The sequence below is a fragment of the Lepidothrix coronata genome, unplaced genomic scaffold, assembly GCF_001604755.1.
Source record: "Lepidothrix coronata isolate B3197 unplaced genomic scaffold, Lepidothrix_coronata-1.0 Scaffold115, whole genome shotgun sequence".
NCBI lineage: Eukaryota > Metazoa > Chordata > Aves > Passeriformes > Pipridae > Lepidothrix > Lepidothrix coronata.
The window spans coordinates 1,895,695-1,912,596 of record NW_016690295.1 but is presented as its reverse complement, the minus strand read 5'-3'; the positions used below and the strand labels follow the sequence as shown (position 1 = coordinate 1,912,596).

General features: G+C 39.3%; 1 protein-coding gene across 1 annotated transcript; it reads right to left on the bottom strand.

The window, feature by feature from the left end:
* Positions 1-393: 393 nt before the first annotated feature.
* Positions 394-15,364, bottom strand: OVCH2 (ovochymase 2). Its single transcript, XM_017824970.1, is given in 18 exon segments — positions 394-498; positions 3,318-3,387; positions 3,621-3,807; positions 4,418-4,504; positions 4,908-5,039; positions 5,805-5,919; positions 6,296-6,426; positions 7,249-7,389; positions 7,859-8,010; positions 8,100-8,149; positions 8,152-8,192; positions 9,579-9,602; positions 11,094-11,277; positions 11,279-11,290; positions 11,942-12,093; positions 12,471-12,566; positions 12,802-12,854; positions 15,336-15,364. Coding segments are annotated over 18 exon segments (1,740 nt in total). The 3' UTR covers positions 394-414.
* Between the last annotated feature and the right edge of the window lie 1,538 nt (positions 15,365-16,902).

The window sequence follows — 16,902 nt, the reverse complement described above, 5'->3', positions numbered from 1 at the left end:
TGCAGGCTAAAAACTCTCTCAGCTACTCCTCACAGGACTTACCCTCCAGACTCTTCATCAGCTTCATTCCCTTCTCTGGACATGCTCCAGCACCTGCTTCCTGAACTGAGGAGCCCAGAACTGGACAGAGCACTCGAAGTGTGGCCTCACCAGCGCTGAGTACAGGGGAACAATCACTTCCCTAGTCCTGCTGGCCACATTTGTAAATCTCAGGCACATTTCAGAATTCCAAGTGTTTTATCAGCACTTCACGTGTCCTATGTGCAGAGCTCACCAACAGAGGGCCGTGGGGCAGTGTTGGAGTGGATGGAGCACACCATGGACACAGGGCCACTGCAAGCAACCAGACCACTCTGCACAGAACTGCAGGAGAGGAACAGCCACACAATCCAGTCCACTCTTCCTTCCCCTGCCTCAATTCTCATTGCGTTCACGTTCAGCAGCAGAAACAGGGAAGCAGGAACTCTGGTCCAGAGGCCCGATTTGCCACAGTCTTTCCTGTAAAATAGCAAAGAAATATCAATGCAACCTTAAAAGCTATTGATGCAATGGTCAAAGATACAGTTGGCATGTTTCTTTTCCATACCCAAACTTCTTCCCTCAAGGCTGCAATAGGTACAGCCCTAATTAAAGGCCATTATGGCTGGGCCATTGTTACAGGCAAAGACTGTGTTACAGTGCCAGTACTATTCCTAATGCTTCTTCAATTTTTGTTGATTATTTTCTTTTATGACAAAGGCAGAGCTTTGGTTTGTATAAAATAATACTTTTTTTTCCCCCTCTTCAAACCACCAAGCCTAGTCCTTTTCCTCTTGTTAACTTGTCTTACACAAAGGTAACACCCACAGTTCATCTGGTGTTACTATTAAATTCACTCTTTTGAAAGCATACAAAGAACCAGGACTAGTCACATCAGATGAAGAAATAACACTATCTTCTGTGCACCCAGAGTATGAGAATAAATGGATTCCTAAATGAGAAAAAAACCCCTACCCTTGTGCCACTTCTCCTCATAATGTACAAGGGAAAAAAGGGGAGGGGGAAAAAAGAAAACTGGATCTTCTGAAATCTTCTGGAAGGTTCCATGAGAATGTAGTTGTACACTACTATGTAACTACTGTGATTGTCACATCCATTTGGGCAGACCCACAGTGAGAGTCTGCCCAAAGGAGAATCAGGAAAGGCATGGCATGCTCCTCCAGGCAGAGGAGCACAGGGAGCAGGACACCATTTCAGATCTAACCAGGGTGACTTATGGTCACAGATTCTCATGTTAACCAAAGTTCAGAACAAGATATTTTTGGACATAAAAGTCCAAAATATTCTAAATATTTAGATATATAGATATTTTTACTTACATACCAACAGAAGAAGGTTTATAACCAGATTTTGAGCACACAGAGAACTTGAGCCTAACTCACTACTCAGGTAGCCTACTAGTATCCTACCTTTTAACTGTAGGGTTTGGGATAGCCTCATGTAACTGTAAAGAATTAAAGGGGTCTCCATACAAATTCTATTTTAGTAAAAACTAAAATAGAATTCCATTACATGAGCTCCATTGAAAATAATTTTTTACTTATTTATTTATTTTAATCAGATTTCATTTGCCTCACAAAAAAAGTTCACATTATTGCTAAGAGATACTGGCAGCTCACAGTAGACTAAAAAGATGCAACAAACAAAAGCCAAACTAGACTGCTTGTAAAACCATACTAAGAGAAACACAGAAGGTCAACATGAAGCAGTCAAGCAAAAAGTAAGTACCCTAAAAAGCCAATCAAATACCAGTATTTTAAGATAGCATGCTGAATAGATGAAAGGAATTTTCATAAGATTTATCAGCATATAACCACTGCATTCAGTATCAGCACAGCTGACACCACCTGTAGATCTCCCTTCACCTTTTTATTTTTCTGAACATATCCATTTGAAATCCTTGTGTTAAATTAATAAACAGATAAAAACTTTACAGGTATTTTAGGTCATCTTGTTCCTATTGAGCAAAACAGAAAAGCAACTAGGTGATTATACAAATCTGCTCCCAACATAAAGTGACACAGCTGGTAATGGCAACTTCCACTATAACTAAACATTAACAGACTTCCATAAAAAGAAATTACAAAGGATATTTTCCCTCCATTGCCCTTCAATGATCTCTTCAGAGAGCCTATCAAAGGCAGAACAAGCATACTCTATCGATAATGTAATACAGCTGTGAATCTGAATCACTTAATCTGAATTTGCTCATAGTCCTTCCACAATGAAGTATTTTCATGGCTTCACAGAAAACTCGTTCTCAATATTTTGTGGGGTTTTGCCTCAAACTTTACACTGAGAGAAGAAAGTGGCGAATATGTTTACCTTACTCGTTTGGGAATAAAGGCTGAGATTATTTTTTTCCCCAGCTAAAAAATAAAATTATAGCTTTAAAAAAAACCAAACCAACCCAAAACAAAACCTAAAAACAAACAAACAACCCCCCACAGAAGCTCTAAACTAATATAATCAAAAAAGTAGGATTACTGGCATTAAATGCTTGTATGGGAAACAACTCTAAAGATTTTTGCCATTAATATCAACAGAAACAAAATGAGGTATCTTACTTTCTAGTTGTTATCTCAGTCAAAGGAGGATTGTACTTGTGCTATCAGTACTATCCTACTGATCTAGTTTCTAAACACTGAGGCTGTGACCAGAACAGTCTGCAAAGCTACTTGGAGCCTGTCACCCTGTGGACATTTAACAAACTGCTATTTATAGGTTAATGCTTTGCAGTGTGTGGATTACACAGTACCTCTGTAATTATATGTCTGGATTAATTAGGATAGCTGTCAGTTCTTGCATAGTGCCAAAAGCCTTTGGCCTGTACCACCTGCCTTTTCAAACACTTCTATCTGTTTAAACAAGTCAAGATTATGCATCTGTGACATGGACCAGGGAACATGCCGGAAACTCCATGCAACAAGTTTAGGAAGAAGGTCTTGGAAAAACATTTATCCAGTGTGAGTGAAGTGGCAAGTTGTGCCTCAATTATTTCTGTCTTACTGATGGTCACTAGTGAACATACAGACAACACTGCTCTCACTCCCACATCCTCCAGGATACTGAGCTTTGGAGCTCATTGCTGGTGAAGTCTCAGGTGTGTGTTGATACAATTTGTTGATGCACACAGAAGCTGTTGTGTTAATGCAGATTAAAGTCACCATGCAAGCTGTTAGATTGCTGCGTCATCAACAATCTGAGAGATGCATTTACAATAAAAGCAATTTTGCAAGATAGATTTATATTTTATTACTAAGCAGAACACATAGTACCTGTCTGTACTCTTGCTCTGTAAGATCATGAAGTGCTGTTACCACCATCCATAAATCTCTGTATAGTTCCCTAAGGGAAAAAAAAAAGATCATTATCAGGCTGATAGAAACCTGTGAGTCTTAAAACCTACTAAGTTCCTAGAACATGTGTGTGGAGCAAAAGAATCCAGTACCAGTGTAAGCTGTAGGGAGCTGGTAACAATAACTGCTCCAGCCACCCTGGACAGAACCACTGTCACTGGACAGAGACACACTATGCAATTACAGACATTCCCAGGGAAGGGTTCATCCCAGTGTACATACTTGGAATCAAGGCAGTGGGCAGCTGTGGCAACCCATTCTTTGGCAAGAACTGCTCCTCCACAGATAGGCTCATCTGAAATTTGTACACTGGCCTGCCAAGACCATGAGGGTGGTACAGCTTCTTCACCTCCAGTTATCCTGCTGAAGATGAGCCTGGGCTGATTTGAAGGCATTCCACAAGTATCATCTCAAACAAAAAGAAAGCACTGATGTTTCAAGAAGTCTTTAGAGGTTAAGATTTGGAGAAGGAAAGAACATTCCATTTAAGGATTGCCCCATAGCTTCTCAAGCCTCCGCTCCCCACCCTTTTTTGCTAAATCTTCCAACCTCCCTCATTACAAAGGATCCAAATGTTTAGAACTAGCAGGAGGAGATGGTCTTAGCAAAAAAAGAGCTGCACCAAGATGAAAGCTACTACTTCAAAAGTTTTAGCCTCAAACCTACAATGAGCATGGACTCATCCCATTCTCCATAAAGTGCTGGAGGGGAAAATGCTGGTTATTGTTTTCAATTACCCTGTAGTCTCTGCAATTATTTTCACCAAAGGAAGGAGGTGTAAAATGACATACAAGCTAAATTGTCATTGCATTGCTGTACATGATTTAACAAGATGAAGGAAACAAGAAAAATTAAGTTCTGCTAAAGCCAAAGCATGTGTTACTGTTCATATTTTTATTTCCTTAAAATACCTTAATGAAGAAATCTGGGACAACAGCAATCATTAAATAATTGTAGAATCTGTAGTCCAAAAGTTACTCTCTACTCCCATGAAGAAAATATAACTCAGCTTGGTTTACCTCTTGTAACCTGCATTTCTTCTTCAGTCATATCCATATCCATACCTCCAGATTCTTCTTCACTAGTTGGATTCAGTCTATCTAAATCTAGCAAACGTGTTAGTAGGCTGTCTTGAGCCATATTTATATTATAAAACCACTTTTATTTCCTTAATTTTGGGGGGAATAAAGGCAGAGAGATTAGAAGGAATAGATTTCTACTTTAGGGATCTGTGCTACTACATCTTCACATGGTAGTGAAGTGCCATTTAAAATGCACCAAAACACTCTTACACAAATAAATCTCTCAGATTTTGCGTAGATTCACTGTTTCTTCACCATTCAGTAGGCCTTTGTTTAATGCCTCAATAGGTTCACAGTATTTTTTTTTTCCACTGAAACAATTTGCTAGATGAGACTCTCCTAGAGCAAAATAATTCTGAATAGCTGATTTACTGAAGAGCCCTCTGTGCTGCCCCAGAGGGCCATTTTCCCAAGTTACTTGTATTACCTGCTACATGAACAAAAGAGGCTGTGGTTCTGAATCCTCCAAAGGTCTCTGTTTCATCAGGGTAAAAGACAACCAGCATTACAGCAGAGGAGCTTAGGACAGGTGCCACTAGGGCAAATCCACAAGGCTTGGCTAAAGATGAGAAAGCAAAGGCTCACTTTGCAGATTAACTGGTACTTTTTAATCCTTCTCTCCTTCAGCAGCAGGTATGCAATATTCTGTGTATTCCAGCTCTCACACAGGAGGGTGAAAAATAACCATATACAAGAGATAAGGAGACTGAGGCTGAAGGACTGTTCTGTTATTACTGACATCCTGTCCTTGCTCAGTAATTACCTCATCAGCACATCTCTGGCAGGATTTCACAACAGTCTATTGCAGCACCCACACCCACAGGTTGCCATTACACGTGAAACACACCAATTATCTGATTTCCCCTTATCAGTGTTTTAGAAGTAGCCTCTGCTGGTGCCAATCTAAGTACCAGGTTCAAGCAAGTGCTGAAATCAGTTGATTGGGACAGGCCTTCCTCTCATCCAGGTGGCAGGGACACTGCTCTGGAGTAAAGAACAGCAGATCTCTTAGGTGTTTTCTGTGTCTGATCATCACTATAAAACCAAATTATTGTGTTATGTTCTTTTCTTCATTTAAATGAATTCAGAGCTGCATTTTCTATAGAATTTAAACACACAAAACCAATTCTGTTTGATGTGGTTTTGCCTCTGTAAGTGGAACAGAGGCAGCAATACCTGCAGGTATTTTTCAAGGTACTGAAACTAGTACCTATAATATCACCTGAGACTCTAGAGGTGAACTTGATTTTAGACTGGACAATAGGGCTAGTGAAAGTCGTAAAAGAAATAGGCCATCCCCAAAATAAAGAATCAAAAGTCAAACCGATTTCCTCCTCTTTTCCCACATCTTCATACACAGTCACTGCATCATAGGAGCAATCTTCACTCTCTTCTACCTCAAAGGACTGGTAGGTAAGTTTTAAATAAAAAATGAAAAACTGAACCTTGTTTTTAAAAGTCACATAGAAAAAATTCAAAGATCTGTAACAGGGTCATTAGTATTCTGAATGATTCTTGTAAGGTTTGCTTTCTGTGACATTCAGACCTCCCACAGGTGACACATAATGCATTACATGTTCTAGAAGAATCTGTCATGATATAATCGAAACCAGGAAACCCTGTTTTACTATAATCTATAGGACAAATCAAAACCTCTCTGTCTTTTGGGACTGAAAGTGATTTCTCTTAACTGCATCCAGCAGCATTATTCAAGCTCATGTTGCTTGACCTTCCTTATCCTTAAGCTGCATAATTTCTTATTAAACCAATGATGCCACTTCCACCCTGTAGACACAAGAAGGTTTCATGTAATACCTTGGTTCCATGGTCCTCTGGTGCATAAATAATCCATTGACAGTCTGCCGTGTTGCTGTAGTGTTCTGGCTAGTGTGTACTCTGTAAGACTCCTTCTTCAAAAAGGACAGCTAGGGGCTCACAGCCAGAATCTCAAAGTCCAGGAAAACAAAAATGGAAGCACTGTGACTTCCTATTAAATCATTCACAAAAAAAAAAAAAAAGAAAAAAGAAAATTCCAGAAAAACTCTTGTGATGCTTTCTCACAGCTGAGGAAGAGAATAGGACAAGAGCAGGTCTGAAGAATACTTGCCAACTTTTTTTGGAGAGGAAAGTGGAGACGAACAGAAACAGAGGATGTGTCTTTCTGATGGGCTGTGCAGTGGCAAGGCCCTCAGAGGGGATTCCTCCTCACACTCTGCCCTCACACTCTGCAAAGGAAAGAACCAGCTGGAAAAGCTGCAGAAATGGGAACAGGAGTCTGTAACTTAAGACCCAGTAGGTGGCCCTAGGGCCCACTCCCTAGGGATGGTGAACTGCTCTGCACAGCATAACCAAAAGCAATTCTCTATGACACGAATTTTAGCATCAGCTGCCTCCCTCAGGGCCCCTCCATGAAAGCCCAGGACTAGCAAAGCAGCTTTCATCTGGAAATTCTGCTCCTTTGATTAATCTTATTAATTGATTTTTAAAAACATTCTGGAAGCAGAGAAGGAAATGAGATCTTATATAAAGTGGGTGGAGCAGATGCAAAGTTAAAGGAGGACTTCTCTCAACAGCATCTATCCTATCTTGTTCTGGCATCCTAGTTTTTCCCACAGTGTCACATGGCAGCCTAGCCACACTCACCTTGTTCATTACTCCATCCACATAGGAATACCATAGGAGATTCCTCTGATTTATTTTCTCCTGATTTTTTTTGTCAGGTCACTGCCCAAGAGTGCAAACAGGTGTATTACTAAACTTAGACTTACCAGGAAGAATATCTGGTGTAAGAGCTTTGTAGGTCATGGAAAAACCAGTTCCATAATCCTCATGGTCAGAAAAAAATTTCAGCCTTATACTATTGGAGCCAAACAAAATTGGTAATGGAGGATCTTCTCCACAGAATTTCCCTGAAATATAATATTAGGGAATCATCACTGCTTAAAGTCTTTAGTCACTTGAGAAAACCTGCATGTACCATTTCTAGTACTTAGCTATAAAAATTTTATGATGGAGAGGAAATTGCCTATTCATTCATCTCCTTTCCCTATTAAATCATTAGCCTAAATAGATTTGCGCTCTTAAAAGTTGAAAATCATTGACACCAGAAAGTCATATGCTGACTTGCCATATGTCATATTTCCTTGCCAGGCATTTTCCAGTCTCTTCTCTTCCCACACTCCTGGTCTTTTACTTTAGATCCCATGTCACAACGTATTAATCATGAAAATGCAAGTAAAACAACCAACCTCCATGTCCTCATTGGGTGCCCTTGCTGTTAGAATCCAAGAGTACTCTGACATGTTATAGATCTTAAAGGTCTTTTCCAACCAGAATGATTCTATGATTATTTCAAAGAATAAAGGGACAACAACTCACCCACGAGACTGTCATCTTTTGAACAGACTGATAAAGAACCATAGTCACAGAATGTTTCTGGCTCTGCATCAAAGTGGGAAAACCGAAGCAATATGTAATTCCCTTCTGGCACAAATAGTCCATATATGCAATCTGGAATAATAAATTGGTTCCTATTCTCAAAAATACAACAAAAAACCCCCAAAACCTACCCTGGTATGGGGAATAGTTTCTGGGGAAAGGCTGTGTTTTGTCTACTTACTGGTGGTTTTCATAGAACTGTTTGGGACTTCCAGGAAAATGTAATTCCCCCCTTCACTGTCACGGAGTTTGCCATCCTGAATGCTACAAAATGCTGTGTTGGAGAGTTAAAACAAAATAGAAGGAATCAGGTTTAACACATGTGCCACCATCTGTACCACCAAAAAGATCAAACATCTGGACAATATTGTGAGACTCAAGATTGCTCAGCTGTACTTTGTTTCTCCTGGCAGACTGATGCTGGGTCTTCTCTCTTTTGTTTGGAATTATATAAGTCAGTGTTAAAACACATAATTTGGAAGCAAAAATGAAGGCCCTGCCAACGAGTCATCATTTTATTGTAAAAATGGCAGTGCTTGCTTTTTACCTTAACAAAGCTATTTTTCATGTGAAGATTTCAGTACAAATGATTTTCAGGGAGGAAAAATGCAAACTTCAGGACATGACAAAAGTGTTCATGGCAGCCCATTTGTAATAATGTCCTTAGTTATGTTACAGCAGGAGACTTTTGCAACAGTACAACAGTTGCTGTTACAGACACTATAATAGAAGAAGCAGAAGCTTTTCTCTAGAAATGCAATTAATTACAAAAATCATCTCCTCTTGCCTTTCCTTCTCTTTGCAAGGTAACACAATAAGAGCAACATTTATCAACAACTATGTGTAAGAAAACAAATTTAAGGAGTCAAGTACTTATAAGATTATCTTACCTGCAGCATCCTAGGAAGCCCAGTAAAAAATCTGAAAAAGACACAAACAGCACTTAAATGCCCAGTTCTCCCTGGCCACAGCAAGTCTACACAGACTGGCCACGTGCCCAAGTGTGTTTGTTATTTGAGAAGTCTCACTGTAGATTACTAAAATTAAAGTTTTAAGATCTACTTCAAAAGACTTGTTTCTAGTATTTTTATGTGAACTTGTACCTAGATGAACAGTGTCCAAGAACAACATTACCAGGGCACAGTCAACATAAGCCTTCAGTTTTAAAACGTGTTACATCTGGGGATGGCTTTCATGGGGCTTTTTTTGGTTTTAGGTTTTATTCTCAGAAATAGACAAGTAGATTCATCACAGACTGTGCAAAAATACTACTAATTCACCACATACTTTCTATTTAGAATGTACATTTTTTATACAGTATCAAAATCACTAAGTTTCATGCATTGCTAGAGGTTCTATTTCTACATTTTTCCCATTAATTTTTGTTGCATTTCAATAAAAATATGGCCTCATATATATAGCTGTTTTAAGGAAAATTCATTTTTTAAGTCAGCAATGTGCAAATACAACCCTCCAAATGTAATTTTTTTTACAGAAGCAGAATGAAAAAGTATCTATTTAAAGTATACCTTTAAAAGCACTTTGATGAGTCGAAGATTCTGTACATTTCTTCCTTCATAAATTATACATCCGACTATTTTAGGGGTCTTTTTATGCTCTAACACAGATAGAAGATACTGAAAAAACCCACTGTACTCACCTGTGGAGCTTCTCATTTTCAGATCTAATAAGGGGAGGATAGGGAAGGGGGTGGAAAAAGAAGAATAAATTGCTGTAGTTTCATACCCACAATATGGGCTTTACTTTTATCTGTGTGAAATGGTAACCACATACAGCTAATACTGAGGCAAATTCTAGTGCTTCCTGGGGACATGTAGTGCCTACAATAAACTAGGCCTTAGAACCAAAACAAAATTGCAAGTTAAGGCGATGCTGACTTCGGAATAAACAATTCTGGAGTAGCCACTGCTAGAATTAATGACATATTGACAGGCCACTGCTCAGCCTGAGGAGCACAGCACTCGCTTTCTATGCACTTGCTGAGTAAATACCTGAAACACATTTCAGGGAAGAGCAGCAGAATCCAACTGGCACCATCCCATCAGGGATATGGAGACATTCAGCCTGACAACAATTGCAGTTCACATCTTTTGCACCAGTGAGATGGTACAAAGGGGTGAGCAAGCAAACCCTAGTGCAGTGCAACTGAGGATTGTGTTCTCTCTTTACCTACTGAATCACTTCTGCTGCTCACTGGAGCCAACACATTTTAATTACTGCAACAGCTAATCCCATTATTTTCTCTTCATAATAAAATGAGCCAGCTAGTAAATATTTAAAAAGAAGACCCTATCTCTCTCTTCTAAATTGAAACCCCAAACTTTTTTTAGAAACTAAACCCTTTTCATGTTTCTCTGACATTGTGAGTGTTCCTTTTTTGAATCACCAATTGGAGATGTTTTCTAATTTTATTTTTCCCCTCCCATTTTTTTTTCATTCTTATTGACTAGCTGAACCTCTTAAGTAACCCTCCTTCAGTTTTTCAGGTCTCTGTGGAAGCTTTAACACAATCTCCAATATCTTTTAACAAAAATAGCCCAAAGCAGAAGAACACATTAATTCAGTTTCTTAGTACTCTCAGTAAAATTCACCCCTGTCATTTCTGTCTCCAACTCCATGGCTTTGGAAGTAATGGCTAATTGTAACACTGTTCCCGTGATAGGGGGCACACTTGGCCTTTTGGGCAGAGTAAACAAAGAAACTTTTGAGCATGACTTGACCCCATGTTGTCAAATGTCTGATCCAACATGTTTTAGCCAAGAAAAATGACAAGTGACTTCAAAGAGGCACATATGGAATCTCAGACACTTTCAACTGGTGAACTTCCACTTTAAAAAAGTAATCAAAAAACCAGGCTAACAGGCTAGGTGAAGAAAAGGACCATTCTTAAAGTTAAAAAAAAATAAAGGGTCCAAGTAGGAGACAAAGTATAGTGGAAGGGTAGCAAACATTTACAATGCTTCCAATTTGGTTTTGGCAACTGCTCAATCAGTATCATACATTTAAAGGCATTGTGAAATGCTACAGTGTTTTGCCAGGAAACAATGGGGAAAAAATATAAGTGCTATATCCTGAAAAGACAAAAGCAAATAAAATGTTATGAGACAGAGGAGTTGTCACAAGTGAAAGACACATTACTGTGGAGACTTAATACCAGCACCCATGTTCTCTTGAATCCAGGAAAGCACTGCACTGAGGCCTGTGAATATTCCAGGAGATCCCCTGTAGTAATGTTTCTTCTTCTCATTACTTATCCAGCCATGGGCACATCCCATCCCCCAGAAGATCACACCAGCAAGAGCCCAGGCACCGTGCTTACATCGACACAAAAGGGGGCCTTCCTGAGTCTCCCTGCAAGAAAAACCCAAACATGTAAAAGTCCGTGACCCACGTCTTACAGAAGTACCACTAAGAAGCCTTAAGAAGTTTATCGAGTTCTCTTTTGTGCCATACTAACAAACCTGCAACATACACAGTCATTTCACACAGTCATTTTAAAAGGAGCTGTAAGTACACACACCTTTTTTTATTGTGTTTAGTCCAGATTGTCAAGAGGGGAAAAGACAGATTAGTTCCCTCATGAGCATATCTCTGTCATGTTTGAGCATGTAAAAAGGAGTGAGAAACAGTCACCTAACTTTTATCTCACTTCCTTTCCTTCCTGTAATCCAAGGCAATACTTTCTGCTTTCATCCTCAGGATCTTTGCAACCTTAATTAACTTATCAAGTGTTCTGAGGTTAGAAAGCCCTAAGCATCATTGCACTCGGGATGCATTGCAAAATTGCTCTCAAGAACCTGTCATACAACTCATACAATAATTAAAATGGGATCGTGTCATTAAGTGCATTGCCCCATACAGAACTTTTGAAAGAATTCATACACCAAAATAAATACACTCCAAATCTCACAGTTTACATCGTATTTATTTACTTTGGCACACGGAGCCTTCAGCTTCTGAGAAACACTCCCAAAAGGCACGCAAGGCTTCTGTTCAGCTGACCTGGCAGGCATCTTTTCCTCCACCTGGAAATCCAGCACACATTATGGTGTCACCTTGGATGCGTTTCTTTAAAGTTGATAATGCTCTTGAACACTCTTTGCTGTTTAGGATTGGCAGATCAACTTCATATAAGACCTGAGGGAGCAGTCCATCTGAAACACATAAAAAACATTCATAAGAAGTGCTGAAAGGTGAACTTGATGTCACTGCTAATACACCATAAAAATTGGTTGGGCACTTGCCCCAAGATATTTTACGGTTACAAGCATTTTTTTTGTATACAAGCAGTTTTACTTGAACAAATTCCAACACGTTTCAAAATTGAAATTCAGATCTACCTTTTGTAGTGACCAGTTTTGAGGTAATTCACGGGTAGGCATAGAAGCAAAGACCCCATTTTAAGATTACAGTTCTTTAGACCAGTTGATAGTTTCTCCTGGTCTGGCTCTGACCTGTGCAATCAAGGTTTTAGCTTCACAAATAAGACACTGAAAAACCTGAATGTCACAGAACAGTGTGAGTGACTTACTTCCATCTAAACAGCCCCAACCACAAGCAGTGCAGACATATCCTGCTTCAAACTTTTCACCTGGATGAGGAAGACATGCTGGCAAAACTGTTGAACCTGCCACATGTGGACATGGATTTTATTGGTAAGTATTTGAAAGAACATTAAGAAAAAGCTTCCTTTATAAGTTTTCAGGTTTGGGTTTGGGTTTTTTTTAAAACCAAAAAAAATTATTGTTATTTTTGTGGAATCTGAAAAATTAGTCTGGTATTGACAATTTATCCTCTGCATGCAAAGAGCAATAGCTTTTTCTTCATGGGAGAAAAAAAATCACAGATAATTATGGTCTTACTGAAGTTGAAGGCTCCATCCAGCTTCAGAAGGGGAATGTCATGTCTCTCATGTCTAGGGAGCTCACAGGTCAAAAACTTAGAGGGTGAGACCAGTGCAGCTTCTTTAATTCAGCACTGACTCCCAAGCTTGTTACTGCCTAAGAGCAGAACCATCAGTACCTAGAAAAAAGTTAATTTTGACATGAATTTTCATCCTGCCTTCCTGAAGAGCAGCTGGCACAGCACAAAGCTCCCTAAGACAGACTATTCCCACCAGCAGGAACTGCAGCTCACTGGGGGAAAGGCACGTCCTGGGATGCTACAACTGAGTGAGAGAACACGAGGAGTTTGTACAAGGAAAAAGAGATCCAAATGCTACACTGCAGGTGAATAGCAACTAATTGAAGTTACTCATTAACCCAGTCATAAGGTTCCACAAATAAATTTTCCAAATTTAACAGAGCAAGATTCTTTTGTGAACCATCACTGAAGTCTTTGCTGTAAAATAAATAAAATTCTCTGTAAAACTATGTTTTTCAGGCAAAATTATAAAATGAATTTACCATTGTATGCTTTGCCAGTAATGGGATGGTATAAAACTGAGAATAAACAATCTCTGTGGTATTAAGTGATGCTGCCCAAACTCACAGTGAGAAACAGAAGCAGCTGGCCCACTGGCAAATGGAGAAACTACCAGCCCAATCCAAATTTCTGACAGAAAGCCAACACTTTCTGTTCAGCAGCCAGAGTTCAGACAAAAAAAGCACAGAAAAGCACAGTCTGTACAATCTGCTCCTTACCTGGGGTGGCAAGGCAGAAGTGCAGGTTTTGTTGTTCTGCTCTTTTGCTACCTATTTATATATCTTCTGACAGTGTTTTCTTTTTCCTCTGTGCAGACACAGGCCCCACCAGAGAGCTGCTGTTGCTCCTAAAACTGGCAGCCTTGGCAGGCAGCACCACCAGCATCAGCCCTCATCACAGGCAAAGGTCAAACCTTATGATCTCCAGCCACACATTTGCTCTGAATCTCAACGCAGAGCTGGCTTTGTATCCCGAACCTTCACAGTAAGGAAAACAAAGCCATTAAATCACTAACTGTCCAAAATGGCCTGATCCACGTTTTAGCAGGTGGAGCCAGTTCCTAGCCCCCAAGTAATGGTTCTAATCCGTGCTAGTCAGTCTGGGATGCTCCTTCTTTTGCTGTGTACTCAGAGAATAAAATGCTTGTAAATCAAAGCATGCTCTGTGCTGTAGAAATGCTGCTCCTTGCTATGAGGTTATTCAACAAATAATCATGCACACATACAAATAAGTTTAAGACTGAGAGGAAGCAAAGAATATAGATAATACTGACGATCAGAATCTTCCAGAAGAGTTGCTCTGTTTGTCTGGCTTTGAGGTGTTTTTACAGGGGTCAAGGGCTGGTGGGAGGGGAACACAAGCTGCTTTGGGTCCACTGAGATGGCCAGACTGCAAGACATAGGAAGAGGGGTTTAATCTTGCTAGAAAAGTTGCTTTGTGTTGCTGCTTCTGTCTGAGGTGGAAGGAAGGTGGGAAATGTGTTCACCTATTAACAACGTGAAGTTTAAGAGAAAAGGAAACAAGGAGTGAAGGATAGAGGGTAGGGAGGGTAAAATGAGCAGCAAATGTTGGTAAGTAATTAACCTACTAGAAGATCAGTAGAAAATACAAGATTTAAATGGGCTTGGTTTTTGTTGGGTTTGGTTGTGGATTGATTTTAGAATTCCTTTTAATTGCAATGAGCTGTGCTTTCAAGGGTCACTGATCACATCCTAACAGTTTGCAGGGTCACTGCTGGAAAACTGGAAAACCTATTAGCTCAATAAAATTAATGATTTCATATTTTAAACAAGATATAATGTCTTGAAATATTTAACTTCATAAATCTTATCATTCATGTATTATATTTATGAATCCAATAGTTCTTAACTGAAAGCAGATTTAGTTTTGATATGGATTGAATGTATTTATGTTTGTATAGTTGTGCAGGAATTTTGATTTTCCAACAAACTTATTTTTCACGAATTTTAACTATTATAATTCCAGTGACTATTTTAACTATTGTAATTCCAGTGACTCAATTCGAATTACACCCAAGTTTGATGTAACAAAAGAATCAAGCCTAATTCTCAAAATAAGCCCATTATTGCCTACCATTTCCCCAAAACCAAAGACAACATTAAGATGCACATAAAAGATCCTGAATGGTGCAAACACAAAACTCACTTCAATTTTAATATGCTTAAAAAAACACGACCCCCACACACACACACATTGAGAGAGGGGAGCTTTGCATTCACTTTTTTCAGCCAGAGCCTTTGTGTTGCTTCAAAGATCAATGGATTGAAAAGCTGAGGGAACTACCTCAAGATTCTCAGTTCCTAGAACCAGAACGTGAAATAACTTCAGCTCACAACCACGTTTTTCCCTCTGCACAAATAAAGTCACATCTCAGAGAAGAAAAATGTGATGCCTTCAGTTGGGATTCATGTACCTTTTTAGACCAGCAGAGGTTAATGATAAATTCACTTGCCTTGCCAAAGACAAACCGTATAATTTCATCTCGACATTCCCACACAAATCCTAATTAAGGTAGTCTTCTAGTTTAGGGTTATAGCTGGGTTTGGGTAAACACTGTAAAAAAGGCCTGCAAACTAAAATTTCGCAGTAACAACTCTCACCACGCTACCAATTCATTTTTCAGAAAGATTCATATCCATGATTTTTCAGTCACCCAAGCATTTTTTGGGGGGAGCAAAATGTTTGTCTGAAAACTAAGCAAATAAATATTTGTGAAAAGGTCAGAGACAAAAGTTTTAAGCCAATGCCATTTTGAACTCATTTAATTCCACCTGCTAATAAAAATGGTGCTGACAATTGGTTGTTTCTATACTGAGGACAAACAAACAGTTGAAAATAAGGCAGATGTTTCACAAGTGATCCAAAACAACTGATGCATGTTCTAACAGTGCTTGCAGGTTCATGATAGCTCTAAACCAGCCCAAGTTTAGGTTGCTCCCAAAAAGGGCAGTTGTGCCCCAGCTCCCATGGAAGTGTCTGTTACGGTTCTTTTCCAAGCTTTGTGACAACCTCCTGTCTAGCTCTGGTTAATAAACATGTCTCAGCTAAATGTTCTGCAATATTAAAGCATCATTTATCACACTTGGGGGATTTTGAAGTCCCTTTTGAGTGCGAAATCCCTGAAAGGGCAAAGTATCTTTATAAGACTTTTAGCAGCATACCACAATTTAAAATAACCTAATAACTCAGTAGTTCAAATAGATAAGTTGCTACCACCCTTGCACAACTTAGGTCTGCTCCACATCCTCCCAGGTTTTAGATCAGATTCCCCTGGATGTAGACTGCTTTCCGAGACTTCATGCCTTTAACATTTCCTGCCTCTCTTCCACTGTGTTCCCGTTACGGCCCACCCCAAAACCGAGTGTTCTTGCCTCAGAGACACATTTAGTTATGTTTTATTACTTCCAATTAACTCAAGTGTGGACTCAGAGGGAGCAGTAAAACTGAAAGACTGCCTTTTGATAACGTTTGGTGGAATAAGAACCCACAGAAACCCCCTAAGATGCTGTTTCCCAGAATATTTGGTCTTTAATTCAGGATTTTGGATACACATCAAGATCTACTTGAGTCTCCTGTGCAAAAAGAAAAGGAGTGCAATTTTAGTGGAAAATCCACTAAGCTCTTTTTCATCCTGCAAAGCACAGTAATTGCTGTATGAGCCAAAAGTAACCAGTAACCAAGAACTAAAGGAAACAACACCTGCTTGCCTTTTCCCACTTTTCACTACAGCTCCATTTTTCCTGCTTCAAGAGCTCACCAATACATGATAATTATAGATACAGGCTCAGTTACTTACATCCATGATGAGTAATGTTACGATGTACGTTTTCCTTTTGCAACTAGGTCTTCTCCTGGACAGAGATTTTACCTTTCAAAGTAAACAAGACAAATAATGTCAACAAATGCAAAAATACTGCAGGCTATGAAGAGCCCAGTGGATTAAGATATCAGCCAAAGCTTCCCTTGGATAGAGTCCAGCCTATCTGGCATAACTGATTAATTGGGAAAGGACAAATGAA